Source organism: Erpetoichthys calabaricus, chromosome 16 (assembly GCF_900747795.2).
Source record: "Erpetoichthys calabaricus chromosome 16, fErpCal1.3, whole genome shotgun sequence".
In the NCBI taxonomy this organism is placed as follows: Eukaryota; Metazoa; Chordata; class Cladistia; order Polypteriformes; family Polypteridae; genus Erpetoichthys; species Erpetoichthys calabaricus.
In genome coordinates this window covers 9,635,894-9,657,571 of record NC_041409.2, presented here as the reverse complement: position 1 = coordinate 9,657,571, position 21,678 = coordinate 9,635,894, and the positions used below count along the sequence as shown (strand labels likewise).

General features: G+C 38.0%; 1 protein-coding gene across 15 annotated transcripts in view; it reads right to left on the bottom strand.

The window, feature by feature from the left end:
* Positions 1-21,678, bottom strand: part of nrxn3a (neurexin 3a) — a 1,637,233-nt gene that overhangs the window by 21,871 nt on the left and 1,593,684 nt on the right. For all 15 annotated transcript variants that reach the window (XR_007933698.1, XR_007933699.1, XM_051920149.1 and 12 more), the window contains one exon: positions 20,078-20,156. Coding sequence is in view for 13 of the 15 variants with exons in the window: in XM_051920149.1 (XP_051776109.1) it covers positions 20,078-20,156 (79 nt within the window). In the remaining 2 variants the exon portion in view is untranslated. The remainder of the gene's footprint in view (positions 1-20,077; positions 20,157-21,678) is intronic.

Sequence of the window (21,678 nt, the reverse complement as noted above, 5' to 3'; positions counted from 1 at the left end):
GACATTTAGAAATAAAAATGAATAAAAAAAGAAAAATATATATCAAAATTGACCAAACTTATAAAGAAACAGATCTGGTTGCTAAAAAAACACAACAGCAGCAGCCTAATTAACATGTTATGACTTCAGATCACTTCAAAATAAAATATTCTCTCCTACAATATTTTGTTTATCCAGTACATAAAATAAAATCTGTTTCCTGTACCCAGGCTTGTAAAGGAAATCATTCAGAGAAACACCTTGCAGACAGCGGTAAAATTTAAATCTTCAAAGGTTTAATATTCAAACAGCACCTTAATGGCTAAGACTGCATTGCTTTTGTTGGGACAGGCAGCTTTTTTGCAGTAAGTAGCATAATTGCCATTAGAATATATAAAGTTTTCTGTCAAAAATAAGTTGTCTGCTCTTTAATGTGTAAGCTATAAGCATTAAACACACAAAACAACCACCGATCATTAGTTGTCTTACTATAACATGGCTTTGTTCCTGAGAACTGCTGGATGGTTATTCAGTTGTGAGGAGGTTATGGTCAATTTCAGGGGTGGTGTTTTGGCAGATGCAAATTATTGCACACATTCAATGGAATAAGAAATAAATATTTACAATTATACAGCAGGCAACATGGTGGCGCAGTGGTAGCGCTGCTGCCTCACAGTTAGGAGACCTGGGTTCGCTTCCCGGGTCCTCCCTGCGTGGAGTTTGCATGTTTTCTCCGTGTCTGCGTGGGTTTCCTCCCACAGTCCAAAGACATGGAAGTTAGGTGCATTGGTGATCCTACATTGTCCCTAGTGTGTGCTTGGTGTGTGGGTGCCCTGCGGTGGGCTGGCGACCTGCCCAGGTATTTGTTCCTGCCTTGCGCCCTGTGTTGGCTGGGGTTGGCTCCCGTGACCCTGTGTTAGGATATAGCGGGTTGGAGAATGACTGACTGACTGATAATTATACAGCTCAACAATTTATGTTACATGAAAATGAACATAAAAAAATATAATGCTGTATGATGCAATGACCTGTGCTCACCACAGACAAATAAAACAGGTAACAATGTACACTTGTCAAATTCTCTTAGCGGCACTGAATGAATTGGTTTGCACACAATTTAAAGATTCATGGCCATAATCTTACCAGGAAAAACTCCCATTGGTAAGGTGAATTTTCAAGATGGGTCTAGCTGCAGACCTCCATAGCACCACGATTCACTAGCTCCACTGGACAGCTGATTAGATTGCAGGGTTTTGTCATTTGATTTCCTATAATCCTCTCCCAACCCTAATCAATGGAGTGGAGCACTAGAGGTCCGCAGGTAGAGTCTGTTGAAATTTTCACTTCTCAGCCTGGTTATTTGTTGGTAAAAGCCTGCACCCTGAAATTCATTTGTGCATAATTAGATACTTTGAATTAAGTGGAAAATCCTTCATGCAGTAATACCAGACTGTCCAGGGGTGTTATATCATTCACCCAATTTATGCTATTTTTCTACTGATTGCTGAAACCATCAGAAACACAAACCAATAATCTGAAGGAGGAATGTTAAAAGAAACAGTAACAGCATAAAACTCTTAGTAAGGATTGCAATAAAACAAAACCAATCCAAAACACTAAGTACAGTACTGTGACTATGGTGTGATCATCTTCATGATGAGAAAAACTGAAACCATTATTGACTGACTGCCATGTCAATTACTGCTTTGTTGAGCATTTCTTTTGGGGCAACCACTACATATAAAGCAGGGCATTCAGCGATGTTCATTTTGCTATGTATGGTGAATTTGGGGAATATATTTATTAAGCTATTGTCACATTTGTATGCAGTCAGACGGACACCCCTGGGGGTCTTTAATGGCACTTTGTGGTTTTTTTGTGGTTCTTTGTAGAACTATTACTTGACAAAGCACCATTTAATTCTGGGAAGGGTTCTTTGCATATGAATTTGGTTTTGAAAAACTTCCTAATATGCAGAATAAACCTGAAATGTATGGTAGGCTACCAAGAAGGATACCAACAGATTAAGAAAATCTGGACTTAGCCTGTGTTACTGTGCACATGCACATCTGTTACCTTCTATTCAAGGTTGTTTACTGCATGGAGACTGTTAAGGAATTTAATTAAATAAAGGATCTTTCTGGAACATTAATGTGGGTGGGTCTTTAGAGAACCAAAAATCATTTTCCTAGAGCATCGATCTCAAGAACCGCTCTGGTACCATTTTTTATAGTGTAAGGACTGCTCTGTGGGTTCTACGCAGGTTGAAAGCAGGGGGACTGAGAGTTATTATCTTTCTTTAGTTTTTAACTCCAGAATGGAAGAGGAGACCTCTGACCTCATTTACACTTTGGCGCTTGAAGTCCCGTTCCATCCCTCTATTCAAGAAATGGTCAGACTAATGGTCAGTGTTCATTTACGAACAAGCAACTGACAGAGATGGACTCCCCACCCTCTGGGGCTCCAATTTCAAGTTAAAACGGCCCTATGATTACTTCACCCTCATTAACATGCTTGAATGACTACCGACCAGTTATACTCACGCCAATTATCATGAAGTGCTTCGAAAGGTTAGTCATGTAACACATAAAGACTAATCTCCCTGCCTCCCTTGACCCTCTTCAGTTTGCATACCGCTCAAAGAGGTCAACTGAGGATGCCGTATGCTCTGCCCTTCACCTCTCCCTGACACATCTGGATAAAAAAGACACATATGTCAGGATGCTATTCATAGACTTTAGCTCCACCTTCAACACAATCATCCCTCAAAAGCTGGTTGTAAAACTGAGCAGGTTGGGCCTGAACACCACCCTCTGCAATTTGATCCTGGACTTCTTGACAGAGAGGCCCCAGTCAGTTCGGATGGGCTGCAACACTTCCAGCAACATCACACTGAGCACTGGAGCACCGCAGGGCTGCATGCTTAGTCCTCTGCTCTTCATCTTGCTGACTCACGACTGCACAGCCACGCACAACACAACCACATCATCAAGTTTGCGGCTGATACGAAGGTGCTGGGACTGATAAGCAGGGATGATGAAACAGCATACAGAGATGAGGTGGAACGGCTGTCTGCATGGTGTGAAGACAACAATCTATCCCTCAATGTTGACAAGACAAAAGAGATAATTGTGGACTTCAGAAAATCACATCCTGCCCACATCCCACTCAGCATCAACGGTTTAAATGTGGAGACTGTTAGGAGTACCAAGTTCTTCGGTGTGCACATAACTGAAGAACTTATGTGGACTCATAACACCTCATCACTAATCAAGAAAGCCCAGCAGAGACTACACTTCCTGAGGCGGCTGAAGCGAGCAAGTCTTCCCCCTTCCATCCTCACCATGTTCTACAGAGGCACCATTGAGAGCGTTCTGACCAGCTGCATCACTGTCTGGTACAGCAACTGCAACATATCTGACCGCAAGTGCCTGCAAAGGATAGTGAAGACAGGAGAGAACATTATTGGGGTGCCTCTCTCTTCACTACAGGACATATTTTACAGTGTCCACAAGGCCTGCAGCATTGTGCAGGACCCCTTACACCCCTCACATGGACTTTTCACACTTCTGCCATCCAAGAGAAGATACTGCAGCATCACAGCCAGATCTGTCAGGCTGTCGGAGAATTTTTAACCCCAAGCTGTTAGACTCCTTAACACCATGCTGCCTCCTTCGATCTTCCACACGGCCTCAACCACCTCTAAAAACAGAACTTTTATACATGCGAGCCACTGTCCTGTAAAGACGAGTGTGCATGGAGAACAGAACTGAAAATCTCCTACTGACCTTTAAGGATTCTGCACACTGCACTTTGACATTCTTTGATATCCTTCTGCTGTGAAACATTCTGACCTGTCATTGTTTATACGTCTTAAACAACTATCATCATACACTGATAATTTCTGTATTATCTATATCCATTATTTATTTATTATATTACATATTTATTGACTATATGTACCTAGATTGCATAATACCATACATTGCATCAATCTTGTCTTTGCACAATGTCTTGTCTTGTTTGAGTTTTAATTTTAAATTTTAATTCTACTTTTAATTTAATTTTAATTTTTTATTTGCACTTCATGATGTTACACTGTGAACCCTGAGCTTCGCAATTTCGTCTATCTGTATACTTGTACATGGTTGAGATGACAATAAAGTTCGCTTTGACTTTGACTTGACTTAAACAGGGTGCCAACACAGAACCCAACACTTCATCTCTGAATTCACTTATCTTTTTAGAATACAACAACAACAATTATACAATGCATTTTTATACAAAAGTGTGGTTCAAAGTGTTTTTTACCATAAGAAGAAGAAAGAGTTACAAACAATAAACAAAGAAAGATAGGTAAAAAAATAAAAATAGATAAGCCTGTCATCAGTAAGTCTTTTCTTACATGAATATAACTCTAGTTGGTTAAACAGTCTACTCCTGCATAATCAGCACTTTACATTTTGCACATATGAACTCTAATTTGACCAAACACTTGAAATCCATCTTCCTGTGCTATAAAGGGTCTTCATCTGAGTGATAATGGTGTTCAAAATGGTGTTCAACTTTGATAAAAAAAAAAAAAAGGTCAAAAATGAATGAAAATATCACCATCCATAGTCAGTCGTTACTTGTTGCATTGTTTGACATTGTTGAACAACCTGGATTAGAATGAACTGTGTGGAAATTTTGATATCCCTTTCATAGTGCCCAACATCAGACCACTAAATGTCATTAAAATGGTTTCAGATTTGAAGTTCCCAATATTTGGAAAGTTAAATTTCTGTACTGAAAAGCCAACACTGTTCATGCCCAAAGATACTGCTCAACTATGAAATACAACGTGGAACTGAGCATCTTTGGTAATCTATTTCTAGACAAACCTGACTGTTTATGGACAACAATGCCTTCAGAATGTATTCAGACTCCTTCACGTTTTTCACATTTTGTTATGTTGCAGCCTTATATCACTTAAATTCAATATCCTCAAGCTCCTAGGATGACAAAGCAAAAATTGGATTTTAGAAATTTTTGCAAATTTATTAAACATAAAAAAAATTAAAATATCCCATTGACATAAGCAGTCATACCCTTTCCAATGACTCTTTGGTGCATCCCATTCTATTGATCATTACTGAGATGTTTCTACACTTTATTTGGAGTCCACCTGTGGTCATTTTAAATTTTTGGACGTGATTAGGAAAGGCACACACTTATCTATATAAGGTCCCACGGTTGACAACGTGTATTAGAGGAAAAACCAAGCCGTGAGGTCAAAGGAAGCTACAAAAACCTTCTCTGCAGCATTGAAGGTTTCCAAGAACACAGTGGCATTTATAATTCTTAAACAGAATATGCTTCCTATAGCTGGCTACCTGGTGAAACTGAGCACTTGGGGAAGAGGAGCCTTGGTAAGCGAGATGACCACTGTGGCTGAGCTCCAGAGAACTTGTGTGGAGATGGAAGAAACTTTCAGAATGACAACTACCACTGCAGGACTCCACTCATTTGAGCTTTATTACAGAGTGGCCAGAAGACACATGAAAGCCTGTTTGAGAGTTTGCACCATGAGAAAAAATATTATGTGATTTGATGAAACTAAGATTGATCTGTCTGTCTTCAATTCTAAGCATCATGACTGCAATATCTGCAATAAGATGCTGCAGATGTTCTATCAGACGGTTGTGGCGAGCGCCCTCTTCTACGCGGTGGTGTGCTGGGGAGGCAGCATAAAGAAGAGGGATGTCTCACGCCTAGACAAACTGGTGAGGAAGGCAGGCTCTATTGTAGGCACGGAGCTGGACAGTTTGACATCTGTGGCAGAGCGACGGGCACTGAGCAGACTCCTGTCAATCATGGAGAATCCACTGCATCCACTAAACAGTATCATCTCCAGACAGAGGAGCAGCTTCAGTGACAGACTGCTGTCATTGTCCTGCTCCACTGACAGACTGAGGAGATCCACCACACCCGGAAGTGCTGGGGGGAAGACGACCAGGGACACCCAAAGTGCTTCCGGGTGCGCGGCCGGTACTTCCGCCACAGTGGGGAGTGCCGACGGCGGTTAATCGGGAGGTACCTGGAGCACATCCAGGTGATTATAAAAGGGGCTGCCTCCCTCCATTCAGTGGCTTGAGTCGGGAGCGGAGAAGGACGGAGCTCAGAAGGAGAGGAAAGGAGGCAGCCTGAAGAGAGAGGCATTTTGGATAGGCCTGGACTTTTGGGGAGTTTTGGGGTTGTGTGCTTCACTGTATATAGTATCTTCTTCTATAATACGCTACCGTGGCTGTTCGTTTGTCACTTATTGTCTGTCTGTATACCTGCATTGTTATCACTCTTTAATTTAATATTTTCTTTATCAGTATGCTGCTGCTGGAGTATGTGAATTTCCCCTTGGGATTAATAAAGTATCTATCTATCTATCTATCTATCTATCTATCTATCTATCTATCTATCTATCTATCTATCTATCTATCTATCTATCTATCTATCTATCTATCTATCTATCTATCTATCTATCTATCTATCTATCTATCTATCTATCTATCGGAACCCAGACACAATTCATCTTTTGTGTAATACAGTTCCAATTGGTGAAGCATGGTGGTGGCAGTGTCATTCAGTGAGGTTGTGTTTCAGCAGCAAGGATTGGGAGCATTGTCAGCATTGTGGGAAAGCTGTCTAGAGAAGAATACACAGATACTTTTAAAGAAAACCTCCTCCAGAATGCAATGGACCTCAGACTGGGCCAATAGTTCAAGTTCCAACAGGACAATGACCCTAAGCACAAAGCAAAGAAAACAAAGGAGTGGCTAAATGACACCTCTGTGAGTATTTTTGAGTGTCCCAGCCAGAGCTCAGACTTGAACCCAACTGAATATCGCTGCCCACTGACGGTCTGCATCCAACCTGACTGAGCTTGAGAGGATCTGCAGAGAAGAACGGCAGAAAATCACCAAATCCAAGTGTGTGAAACTTGTCATGTGATACTCCAGGTTGTAATCGATGCTAAAGGTGCTTCACTAATACTGGTACTAGTGTGATATATCAGTTTTTTCTTTTGAAAGAAATAATGAAAAAAAAAATCTAAAATCCTGTTTTTGCTGTCTCATTCTGCCATATTGAGTGTTGCTTGATGAGGGAAAAAATCATTTAAATGATTTTAGCATAAGGCTGCAGCATAGCAAAATGTGAAACAAGTGAAGGAGTCTGGATAGTTTCTGAAGTCTCTGTATCATCACCTACTGATTAGATACTGTGAGCCATCAAACCTTTTTGACAGACTCTGTAGACTGCTGGACAAAGAAAGCATGATGGACAGCTTGTGCTCTGATACCTGTTACGCATCTCTCATTACCTTTTAACTTATAAAATGCATTCTAATTCAACCACAAAAAACACAAGGGTTACATTTCATCGACACAATTTAAAAAAAAACTTTTAGCTTTATAGCTTCCAAAGCATAAACACAAGCATATACTGTAAATAAGGTCCTCTGCAGAACCAGGCTTATGAAGGCTTATGGCAAATGTAAGTAGAATCATTTCAAATAAATGTTTACTTCATATTGTTAAATTTAATTGAGCTTGAAGTGCAACTTAATGTTTATTTTAAAATAATAATAATTATATCAGTCTAAACATATTTGAGCTGACAGACTTTAGCAAACAGTTATTTACACATTATTTGTTTCCCTAGTTGCCACTTAGAAATACTTAACAGACTCAATAGCTTTACTGATTTTTAAAAGGTCCCCCTTGTGAAGACAATTCGTGATCAAAAAATTTTTATAATGGATCCTGTCTTGCTTTCTTATAAGAAAAAATAATACCTACATATATCAACCTTACCACTTGATTAAAGTTAAAGAAATGTACTGCATAGTTTACATATTGTTGTAATAATTACAATTTGAATATAAGGAAAACTTTTAAGGAGAAACAAATTGCATTCCACATGGGTTCTAAGGGATGAGGACATCACATGCATTCTTTTTAAGAGTACCGGACAAAAATGAGCATTCCATTGTGCTCTAGTACTTAATCTCTGAAATGAATATTGTTATAAAATACAGACATATATAACTATAAAATATTATATGAAGTAAGAATATCTGTAATAATACATAATAATGATGTAAAAATTGCTAACTGAAGAATGTTCTAACACTGAATCAGAATTTTAAAAATTCCCCCAAATGTCATCTATCATTGTGTCCTAAGACGTCACAGATCTCTCATGACATCCTGTGTCGTACTGAATCTAGAAGTAGCAATATAAACAATCAACAAATGTTAGTTTCTCAAATTGGGGAGGAAACTGGGGAACCACACACAAGATTTCAGCCAATTGCATTCCATCTTTAGCAAAGAAAACATTAGGAAACTTATTGGAATTAGACAGATGTAAATATTTTCAATTGCTGATTTAATCTTGCCTCCTGAAAAGAGACAAAATATTTAAAACTGCCAGTTCTCAAATACTGTACATTTGTAAAGCTGGATAGCTTATTATTATCGCTGTTTAGTTAGGAACACTGTTTCTTTAAATGGATTAAGCGTAAGTAATTACATGTGTGCCATTAAAAGCCATGATAGTCCTGATCTGTAATACACAAATTATAGAAGAAGTGCTAGTGTTCTGTTAAAGATTAATGAATTTTAAAATGTTCGAATCAATTGATCAGAATGATAAGGCTCTTCATTTCACGTACCCCATAATTACATATAGATAGAAAGTACTTTATTTGTCCCTAAGGGGAAATCGTTCTGTAATTGGTCCAAGTTTGAATTAATTTTAAGGACAATTGCAGAATACCTATTTTGTGAAATCACTTTGGATCACACAAACGGACGTTTGGGAAAAAGTACTTGAAACTGCCTGCCTGTTCAACTAGGATGTCATGACATTTATACCAGCACATTTTAATTAGAAAATTATATTGTAAATACTAGGGGGCTTTGCCCCCTGCTCGCTTCGCTCGCCAACCCCCATATTTGGTTTTCCAGATACACACTTTTAAGATTGTTTTTTCTTTGAATTGTTGCTATTTCATTAGTTTCACTTTTATTTCAGAACTTCTGTAAAAACAATATTTGTAATTTTGCGAGTCCCAATATGCTGAATCTTTTTAATGAGGTCAGGATAGGTTTCTCTATATGAATTTCAGCACAGACAGAACGATCTACATCATCAGATGTTTACAGAGTAACAAAGTAAGTAGAGTTCTACATTGGACTCCTGTCTGTAAAGTCGTGCTATTTTCCTCTCACATTTCCAAAAGTACACGGGGTTACCAAGGTGATACCCCAGCTTTTGTCTAGGTTTTTGTACAAGGGCTAGACAGAACGTTTTTGACTCCTGGGGTAAATTTAGGTTTTTAATTAAGCAGACAGATAAATATATATATACATGAACAAAGTAACCAATAAATGCATGTGCGGTAAACTCCGTTTTTGAAATTCTCAAGATTCTTTATTTGTCACATGCTTAGTTATACAGGACAACACGCAGTGAAATGCATCCTGATCCGTTTATCAATAGCTGTGCAAAGTTAGAAGAATATCAGTTAGATTAACAAAAAGTCACAGATCGAAAGATAACAGTATAGTAGAACATAATAAATAAGTACAATTATGTGAATAAAGTAGAATTAAGTGTTAAGGTGCAATAGTGTAGTAATTATTGTGCAAAACCAAAGTTAGACTGGTGCATAGTTAAATGAGGCAGTTTGTTTGTTTGCGCTACTGCGATCTTTACTTTCTTTTTTATATTTTCTAATTTTCCTACTTTCATGTCCTTTAACTTTCTCCACATGTGTATAGCGCCAACGTTTTTTTATTTTTTAATTTTTTGAGCCTTTCTAATTTCACTGGTTTCATAGTCTCTAACCTGCTCTGCATGTGTTTAGCACCAACGTTTGTAAACGTCTTTATGAAGTTCTACTTTGTCTTTTACTCACTGTCATTTAATTCTGAGCCGGATTGGACGTGCTTTTTTTTCAATTCCACTTGTTCCGGGCTGATAATTACTTTCCTTATTTTCTGAATTTGCACCTCGATTATTCTTTTTTGCTCTTTTTTCTGTCCAACGCATTTGAGTCTCTTTTCTCCGCGCTTTTCTTTCTTCTTCGTTTAATTGTCGACGTTTCATTTCTACCCTATTCATTTCATTTCTACCGTATTGACCTTATACACTTTATATGCACTGAGAGCCCTAGAACTGTGTGTGCTGCATGACTGCCTTTACACTACTGATTTGTTTTTTTTGATATTGCTTGTAAGTTGGGTGTGTCTTGCAAGACTCTCGTTCTATGCTCCCGTGAGACGCACCGTGGCAGGTCTCTTTCGTCTCGCTGGTCTTTAAATTATCTTCCGAGAAAGTCTACGATACGTGATCTATCAGGACAGGGGACAGGATTTCTTTTTATAATAGATAGATAACATTTTAGCTTTATATTTTGTTCTTTGATAACAGTTTACATATAAGAAGTCTTATTACTATGAACCAAATATTTACCCAAGACTTTTAATGATTAACTAGTTTGGAACCTTTAAGTGGTAGCTTATGACAGTGCACAAAGGGGTAATACTAGATCAGTGGTCTCAAACTCTGGTCCTGGATGGCCGCAGTGGCTGCAGGTTTTCATTCTAACCCTTTTCTTAATTAGTGATCTGTTTTTGCTGCTAATTAACTTCTTTTGAATTAATTTTATTTGACTCGCTCTTGAAGACTTAGACCCCTCAATTGTTATGCTTTTCTAAATTAGCTTCCAAAAAATAATGAGATACAAAATGAGCCAAAACAGGACCAGCAAACTGTGTCCATCATACAATATCTGAAAATAAAGAAAGATGAAGGTCTCAGGAATACTGATCTGCTCAGATCCCCAAAACATTTTAACAGTGCTCTTAGAAAAGAGAAAATCAACAATTTCAGAAATGTCTGCTATTATACAATGAGAGCAGCAACCAGCCATGGAATTAAAGATAGATAGATAGATAGATAGATAGATAGATAGATAGATAGATAGATAGATAGATAGATAGATAGATAGATAGATAGATACTTTATTAATCCCAAAGGGAAATTCACATACTCCAGCAGCCGCATACTGATACAAAAAACAATATTAAATTAAAGAGTAATAAAAATGTAGGTAAAAACAGACAATAACTTTGAATAATGTTAATGTTTACCCCCGTATACCTACTCCTCATGAGTAGGTATGTTGTTCCCCTTCTTTATATACTCACTGGCTGGGTTATCTGTTCATGGTATGTTTCAGTCAGGGTCTCTCCCCTGCCTTAAGTGTATTCTCTGATTATTTAATAATTTTGTTATCTGACAAATGTTATTTTTCAAGTTATGTTATGGATCCAGTTTTTAGCTTTGTTTGGATTTGTTATATTTATAGAATGTTATGATTTTGATTGTGTTTAGTAATTATTTGTTATTTTGTATAATATTAATCAGTAGCTGTGTTACCTGGCTAGATAGATACTTTATTAATCCCAAGGGGAAATTCACAAAATTAAATTTTAATTAAATGTTAATTAAAGAACGGGTTTAATTAACAACAAGAATCAGCTCCTAATTAAGCAATTAGTTGGAGTCAAACTGGGTGGAGTTTGAGGCCCTGACTTAGTTGAACTTCTGTTGGCTCACTCACTTCACATTTCATTTCTGTTTGGGTGCCGTTTAAGGAAAGCAATGAATAAATTCAGAGGAAAAATGAAGAAATTCAGGGGAACAAATCTTAAAAAAACAAGTCAATTAAAATGAAAGGAAATTGAATTAATTAGTAGCAAAAACTAGCCACCAATTAAGAATAGGTTTCGAATGAAAACCTGCAGCCACTGTGGCCCTCCAGGACCGGTGTTTGAGACCACTGTACTAGATTATACCATTTATCTGTGTGCTCATTGGTATAATTGAAATGCTTTCTAGCTATTATATTTAAACAAGCTGTGTAAGCCTGTGTTGTAAAAAGCATGGGGTACTAGAAAATATTGAAATCATCAGAAAACAAATTGAAATGTAGAGATGTCAGGTAATTGAAAGGAACTATTCTGGGCATCTCTCTCCGAGGAGGTTTCGTTTTGCTGACGTGCTCACCTCGCTCGTGTATTAGCGGTGGGAGGAAAAGTAAAAGGGATACCGTTTTGCCAATGTGCTTGCCTCGCTTCATTATTAGCGGCTATGTTAGTGACTCTTCTTTCAAAGATTTTGCTTTGCCGATGTGCTTGCCTTGCTTGTGTATTAACCGTTAAGCAAGTGATACCGTTTTGCCAATGTGCTTGCCTCGCTTCTGTATTAGCGGCTAGTGAGTGACTCTTTATTCAGAGATTTCGTTTTGTGTATCCACGAAGGTGGAGCCCTTACCCCGACTCCACCTCTCACTTACGGGCCGGACAGAAAGACACAAACACTTCCACGCGTAGATGTTTATATATAAGATGAACCAAACTAATAAAGGAAGCTATTGTTCTAGATTTCTTCTGTCAGCCATGTTGTGCTGATTGAGAGCAAAAACAGGGCTGCATCAATAGGTGCAATAACAGGACATCCATTTTGAAATTCAGCAGTGAAAACGGCTCAAGTCTCTTCTTCATTTACTGAGTATTTTACGCATCAATGGCCTAAACAGGAAATAATGAACACTTTTTCAGAACTGTAAATTCTTATAGATGTTAGACACATCCGTAACCTCTTGAAATAAAAGTATTTTCTTGATAATCTTGATTATCATATAATTCTGTTTCAAATTTGTTTTCCAGCCTCTTTAATTTTTAGCAGGAGGTTCAAGGTAATCACAATGCTCCAATCATGCTGTTTTTCGATTTAAATCACTGAGCCCTAGCCATTTATTACTTTGTCTAATTTCCCAGCATTCTCTGTACAAGACCCAGTCACCAGCCCTCCAACTGCATTTTGGACTCAGTTTTAGTCTTCTTAGGTGTGATCTTAACCAAACATTATTTAATATTTTTTCCACATTTTTTCCACAAGCTTTCTAGGATTGTTTGCAACTACTTAATGTATTCTTTAAATATTTGCAAACAAAGTATAAATTTAAATGTACAAAATGCTCCATTATACTTTTTATTTGTGTTCTTCTTTCAGCAGTTTTCTTATCCAATAGTAAAAGCCACAATCAATTTGTTTATTGTCTGCAATGTTTAGATTCCATAAAACGAGAAGAGATCAAATGCGGTTAAAATTGCCCTTTTGTAGTAAATCAATTTGAATAACACCTCTTTTAAGGACTCGTGGGATTTATGAATATTGTTCTACTTTCTTTGTGATAATAAGATTGAATATTTGTTTTATATCAAGTGAAAATGTTTACTATGACTATCCCCTTGCTGATAAATCTTTTACCATTTTATTTATGTTTTGAGCTATTGTAGCATAATCATTTTTATCAGTTTGATGGTTGATCAGCAGTGAAGTTTATGCGATAAATAATAGAAGGTGAAAATGATAAAAAAAACTCACATTTTAGCAAACTAGACATGTGTCAGCTAAATAAGGGTAAGCCGTACTAAGACGTGTGCAGATATGACAGTTGGCCCAGAAAGGACTGACAACATCTTTAATCTTGAATGCTTTATAAACAAGGACGTCAACTGGGAGCATTTTTTAACATGAAAAGTAGAAACAAATAAAATCATTGCTTCGTGTCAAGTTATGGGAATTAGGATCATGCATTCATAGCCCCCAAAAATTAAAACTGCAACTCTATTCATCAGTGTTATTGGTTGATATATTCATAGGCAAGTGAGAGGAAGTGTAAGTGGATATGCACCTTTCAGAATTATTACCATTATGTGTTTGTTGTTAGTACAGTATTAAAGCATGACTTATATAATTATTGCAGAGTTTAGCATCAGAGGAAAAAAATATATTAATTACTACTTCTGAAATATGGTGACACTGAATAAAGAAATAACGTTACCTGAACAATAGAATATTGCTTTTCACTTAGCAACACTCATGAATCTTCAAGAGCTCAAATTGCCCTGCAGCTTTTTATTAGTAAATACTTTACGTTTGATAAGTGCACTACTTGCTTGTAAACTGACATGCTGAGCCTCCGTTACTATCCAGCATTTTAAATTGTACATTGTAAAAATGAGAATATTACAGGTTTCCCAAGAGTTTGGGATTAACTGGCAGGTTTTAAATATTTCAGAAAACAAATTGACAGACGATTCCTGTGAAATAAAAATCAGTGAGCATTTTCATATGGCAGAAAACTGTTTTCTTATATAGAAAGACACTCATGCACAGACATAATACAGTACGCACTAATTGAAATTCGGCCTCTTTGCTCTGTTCTGTAATCAGCGAGATCCTAACCTGAACTTGTAGAGGAAGCTGGCTTAGCTGTGTATATCTTAAAGCTTGTATTACACCCTTGGATAAAAGTGAGTGTGTGTGCGTATGTACATGTATATACACACACATATCCACGATGTATCACACATTTGATTTCACATATTTTGTTTGGTAACCATAATAGTCTTCTGAGAAGAGACACTGTATTGCCTTCTTATGGAATTCCATGGGGACAAGGGATAATCTGACAAAAGTCTACAAACAGAGAACAGAATCACATGACAACACAAGTACAGTACACATCAGGACACAGACAGACGGACAGAGAGACAGACGGACAGACAGACAGACAGAAAGACATTGCTGCAGAGAAAGAATGCAGCGGCAGCAGCTGCCTTTGGCACTGCAACTCATAAAATGTCTGTTAAACTGAACACTACAAGCCGGCTGGGTTAGCCTGAATGCGTAGCCATGAGGTACACACATACACACACACGATGGGGCCATCCAAATTCATGCATTGAAAATGGAAGTCACTAGGAGCTTGGCTTCAGTTAGTCAGTTAGCTACATGTATTGCATGCCACAAAATGAGTTTAAGATCCACAAATAAAATAGAAAAACAGATATACTTTGTGGCAATAAAATTCTTTTTATGCCATCTGCATTAAAAAAAGAGATGTTTATATGCAGAACGGCTTGGAAGGGAAAAGGAAGGGTAAAAGAGAGGTGGAGGAGGAGAAAAATCATTCTTTCACACACAACTTTCTTAAGACAGATTGGGAATGCCCTCATGGGGCAAAAAAAAAAAAAAGTGATGGCAAGAAAAGATTTTGTTGCCTTCATTTGCTTTGTTAATCAAAAATGGGAATGTTTCAATAGAAGCCGTATGGCACAAATAACTAAATAAAAAAAAAAGAAAAAAATGGTCTATAACCACCAAAAATTCATGCGGCACAAGATGAGGTGAAAACGACAGAAATGTACGATTCTAAAGAACTTAAAATATCAAAGACACCAACTTAAAAGCAAACAATAAAGAAGTAAATCAAGAAACAAACAAAAAAGAAGGCTACAAACCAAATCAAAAACAATCCACACGTGCTGTACAAAAGAAAACCACATATCATGCAACTGTCCACGTCAGCTGATGCTGGGGTTAGAATGAGGGCGTGAATTTCTGTGTAAACATGTGATTGGATGACAGGGGGCTGTTGATATCTGCCTTCTCTTTAATCTCCATAGCTCAGGGCTCTGCTGGACACAACTGAGATTAGCCTGTCTTGCTAAATGGCATCTCACTCCTAAACTTTAGTGAGAAAACTTTGGTCAGAAGATTCCTCCGAAGAGGAGCTCAAAAGCAACACATCAAGGCACTGCAGGGGGTCAATATGCACAAAAAGGGTAAAACTGTTATTGTGCCCACAGTTGTCACTATTCAATAATGTAGCGTAACTTTAATAGGATATTTATGTTGTTGTTTTTATTTTATTTATCTTTTATTTCAAAGGGGAAGAAAGTGGCACAGTTTTTATAGATTGTATACTACCTACTACTATCGTTTGTTAATGCTGCTTTATTGCCACGACAGAAAATGAAGTTTGGCTGAATGAAAATAATATTGTAATAATATTAATAAGAAAATAAGTATACAGTACAATCCCTCTTAACTGGCCTCGCATGAACCGGCCAATGGATTAACCGGCCTGTTAAAATAAAATAAAATAAAAAAATAGGATATTTACGGTGCTTTTTTATTTCATTTTTTTTATTTCAAGGGGAAGAAAGTGGCACAGATTTTATAGATTGTATACTACCTACTACTATTGTTTGTTAATGCTGCTTTGTGACCTTGTGATAATGCTCCTGTTATTGCCACAACAGAAAATGAAGTTTGGCTGAATGAAAATAATAATGTAATAATATATGTAAGAAAATAAGTATACAGTACAATCCCTCTTAACTGGCCAGGCATTAACTGGCCGACGGATTAACCGGCCTGTTAAAATAAAATAAAATACATTTTTTTTTAATCCTGAGTTCTTCTTTATATTATATCTATGCACTTCCTTCTTTCCTGGATGGTGAGAGGGCTCCTACTTTCAGAGTGATTTCCGTTAACATATTCCTTTATGATTTTTTCACGGTGCCTTCTTCTTTCTATCTGGTGGCTCCCCTGCTTCTCCCATCGGGCTTCGCAACAGGGGAGTCTCCCTACCTGCAGGCGCAGCTGCCTTCCACACTGGTCCGGTAGCCCTCTGATCCCTGGCTACGTCGGGCTCCATCTGGACCGAGACTTGGGTTCTTTCCCCAGTGGCCAGGGCGCTCACGCTGAGGATAAACCAGCCCAAAGCCTCCATGAATGCTGCTGCCTTTCGACAGCCAGTCATCTTCAATACCGGTCACTCCAGCTCCGTGATCGCTCAGTTGAAGCGACCGCTTTCTTCAGCCCTGTTCACCTCCCAGCTACCTGCCTTTGCTCCATCGAATCTGCTCTCGCTAGCTCGCTCTCCTGCACCGGCTTTCCTTCTCCATAACCTCCCGTTCTTTCCTGTTCTCCCCCTAGCCGCCTCGCACTTCTATTTATCACAGGGACATGGATCAGATGTGGCAATTAGCAGTTCCCGGGAACAATTTTGGATGCGGACAACTCCTCACCTGTGCACTTAAGCTAGGATCGCCCACATCACGAATTCCCCAGGAACTGATCGGCCACACATACTTATTTATTTAAAAATCGGCCTTTTTGACTTGAGCTGTGGACCCGCTACACCACACTGTCCAGTCGTTGTACGAGAAAAAAATCTGTGTGTGAAATCGTGGATGAAGCCTTGTGGATATGGTTTCTTCAGGAATGTCGAAGAGGTACAGTACATACCTTAGAAATATTTTTCTACGTGAAAATAGGTATGCGTCGGATTAGCCGGCCAAAACGGCAACCGGCCATGGGTCCAGTCCCGAGGTGGCCAGTTAAGAGGGATTGTACTGTAATTGATTTGTATACTAAATATTGTTTAAGTGCAAAACCAGAGTACATTTATTTATATGTGTTTTTTACAACTGGATCACAGGCTAGTTAAGTGCTACCATGCCATATTATTGTAGGAAGTAAATAATGTAATAAAACATAGAGTGTTTGCTGTTCAAACTGCAAAACAACAAACATTACATAAAATAACATTCTCAATTCAAGGTTGGGGGAGCTTAGCACCACTGGGTGCAAGGCAGATATCAGTTCATCACAGGACCTATGCTCATAAAAAGTAAGCCAATTTAGGAAGGCAGACACTGAGGGTTTGAACAATTTTCAGAACTGGACGATCACTTGGAAACTGCAGTGTAACTTAGAAAAGTGCAAAGTGGTGCATGTGGCCAACAGGAACATTTATTCTAAATATAAGATGACAGACACTGTCCTACAAGAAACATCCTCTGAAAAGATTGTAGGGGTTTATATAGACACATTGCTTTCATCGTCAATAAAATGTTAGGTTATATGTACAAAACTGTTGGATATATACTGTATCAAGGGATGTTATGTACAGACTGTATAATTCACTAGTGAGACCGCATCTGAAGTATTGTGTGCCGTTCTGGTCACCATAGTACAAGAAAGACATAGCAGCACTTGAAGCTGTGCAGAGGGGAGCAACCAAGTGCATCATGGGACTGTGACACACTCAGAGAATTAAACCTGTTTAGTCTCAAGCAGAGGAGACGGCATGGAGACCTAATCCAGGTGTTTAAAATTCTGAAAGGCATTGATAAAGTAGGTCCAGCAGAATTCTTTCAACTAAATGGTGAATCAAGTACTCAAAGACATTAGTGGAAATTAAGAGGAAGTGCATTTAGGACTAAAGCCAGGAAGCACTTCTTTACATAAAGAGTTTTGGGAATCTGGAACAAACTACAAATACATGCAGTTGAAGCCTTGACAGCCTTTAAGAAGTATCAGGACGAGACTTTGGGGCAACAGAGGTATTAGCTAAACAAACAAGCTGATGGACTGAATGGTGTCCTCTTGTTTGTCCAATGATGTTTCTATGTAATCACCAATAAACTTAATATGTACATTTTTGGGCATGTTGGAGGGAATCCTAAGTATCTGGAAGAATGTTAAAGCTACACACAGAGTGTGACTGGGCATGGACTTCACCCTCATAGCGTTAGATTCATGAAGGAATTGTGTCAGCAAAATAAACGGTCTTTTCAAAATGAAAAGAAATAAAGATATTAGCTTCACCATTGTATTAGAAATTCAAATAGCTTGTTATGTGCAAACTCCACCTTGCTAACACAGTATAACACCCATCCGGGCAGTGTCAGGCACAAGAGCAGCAACAAACCCTGAATGAGGCACCAGTCCATCACAGGGCTCACTCACACTCAGGCTATTTATAATGACCAACGTACCTAAACTGCAAGTGTACGGAAAACTGTGTGGAGAACCCATGCAGACATGGGGAGAGCATGCAGACTCCACAAAAACAATGCCCAGATACAGGATTCAAACACAGGATAGTGAATCCATGAGACGGCAGTTATGGTCCGAGTCTGAAAATAATACTGTTAGCAGTATCATTAAAATTCTCAAACCCACTTCAACCAATTTAGGGTAATGGGGAGATGTAATATAATAAAAAAAAATTCTTATTAAATAAATAGGGTTAAAATATTGATTTCAGGCTTCTTAATGTAAACTTGTGCTCTGTGACGGTACATATGCTATATAAGACTGATTGAGTGATTAACTGAATGATTGATTACTGAACTTGCCTTTCGTCCGTGACCTTCTCTTTGCAGTGACATGATCTGTTACTTGGCAGCTGACAGAGTTGTGTTAACAATCGGGACCAGAGTTCTCCCAAAAAAGTCTCACCTCAGTATATTCTACTCTAACTCTATTTCTCTCCTGTACATTGTATGTTTTATATTTCAATTAATTAGCATAGAACAGCAGCAGCATAACATTTTCATCTTAAAAACAGAGCTCTACCAACAAAAACCTATCGTACACAGAAATTCGTTGATATCTGTTCTCTATTTAAATATTTCATTTAAGGCAGGCCTATGAAATTAAAAAAAAAAGTAAAGAAGCCCTACGGTAGGTAATTAAGTCAATTTGCAGTTTCTAATTGAAATCACATTGCTATTTTTTGCAAAAAGCAATTTTTAAAACTCAAAATGTATCTTTTGTCAAAAATGCAAGTCAATACCACATGGCCAAACATAAAATAAGATAAAAAAATCAGTCTGATACATTTTGAAGCATCACTGTGGAAAACATGGCACTGGTTAATACTAATTTTAGGCTTTGTGTGCTTAAAGGTGTTTGGCTCTCATTGTAATGCTGAGAGAACAAAATTAGTATAAATATATTACCATGTTAACCACTTTGCAAATCCCATGGACAAGTGTGGCATTAGTCAATGTTTACGAAAGAATAATTAAGTGGATAAGTGTTTACAATTCATTATTCCACTTTACATTTTTCATGCATGCTTTACATGAAACTGAAACAAAATCACCCTCTGTATTTTCAATCATTTTCTTTCTCCATTTCATTTTCCAATTTTGGCACCACTGTAACGTGGGTTGCATGTATTATCATCTTAAAAATAGCTGATTTGTCTTGATCATTCCAGATTATTTTGCCGTCCATGGGAGCTGATGCTTTAAGGATAAAATCCTCTTTTGCAAATTAACATAAAAAGATAAATCAACAAAGCAAGCAAAACCAAACTAGTTTATCCCACCTTGCAAAATATTGTCGCACTCATCTAGGTCCTCATCGTCACTGGAGCATTCCGCTGAGGAAACCATATCATCTGTAGTCTGCAAGGAAGAAAAAAGACATTTAAACAAAGCTATAAAAAAATTTAAAGTCCTAACCTTAACCAGCAATCTGGACGAAAGAGAAACAAATCAAATGATCAAAGTTTACTTCATAGTGAGGGTGCCTTACACATGAATTGACATTAAGAATAAAAATAATAATCCGTATGTACAGTATATATACATTTAATTCTGAGAACAAATTAGACGAATACAGCATAAAAAGCAGATATGACAAAAAGACTAAATTAAGAGCATTGAAATAATGGAAGCTGAGAGATACACTGTAGAAATTCATACGCTTCAACAGAAAGAGGATTACAGTTGACCTGGGAGAAAACAAAGGAAGGATTTCTATGGTATTGAGTGCTAGTGGCCTGCTTTTGTTATGTAGCTCTTGGGATCTTCAACAAGTGTACCATATTTTGGCACTGTATACACTACTGGTACTATTATATTGTGTGATGCCCTGGGCCTCTCCCATCTCCCAGGATATCGATAGTCATAACCGAGGATGGATTAGGGTGAGTGGGGACATAACAACGGTTACTGGTGACCTCTGGCATCAACAAGGCGCTTTCACCCAGAGAACTGCCGCTCACTAGATATTTTCCCTTTTTCAGACCATTCTCTGTAAACCCTAGAGATGGTGGTACGTGAAAATCCCAGTAGATAGATAGATAGATAGATAGATACTTTATTAATCCCAAGGGGGAAATTCACATTCTCCAGCAGCAGCATACTGATACAATAAACAATATTAAATTAAAGATTGATAATAATGCAGGTAAAAAAACAGACAATAACTATGTATAATGTTAAATGTTAATGTTTACCCCGCCGGGTGGAATTGAAGAGTCGCATAGTTTGGGGGAGGAACGATCTCCTCAGTCTGTCAGTGAAGCAGGACAGTGAAGCAGGACAGTCTGTCGCTGAAGCTGCTCTTCTGTCTGGAGATGATACTATTTAGTGGATGCAGTGGATTCTCCATAATTGATAGGAGCCTGCTGAGCGCCCGTCGCTCTGCCACAGATGTTAAACAGTTTCTAAAATACTCAGACCAACCCGTCTGGCAGCAACAAGCATGCCACCTTCAGAGTCATTTAAATCACCTCTCTTCTCCGTTCTGATGCTCGGTTTGAACGTCAGTAGGTTGTCTTGACAATGTCTACATGTCTAAATGCATTGAGTTGCTGCCATGTGATTGGCTGATTAGATATTTGCATTAACTAGCAGGTGAAGAGGTGTACCTAATAAAGTGGTAGTTGAGTATAAATCAGCTGGGAAGACCCATGAGCAAGAGATAACTGGTTTATAGTGAAGTTTCAGTGAGTATTCCTTAACTGCTAAAAGTGGTGTCTCCTACTTCAGCCCAAAATGCAGTACCTCACCAAATAAGAATCAAATAAGATAAGAATGCACAACCCTTAGAAGCATATAAACATAGAATCTAGCTTTTGTGTTTAGTAGTTAAACATCATGATTAAAAGGGGATCAAGGCATCCAAACAAAGGTTAAAGGT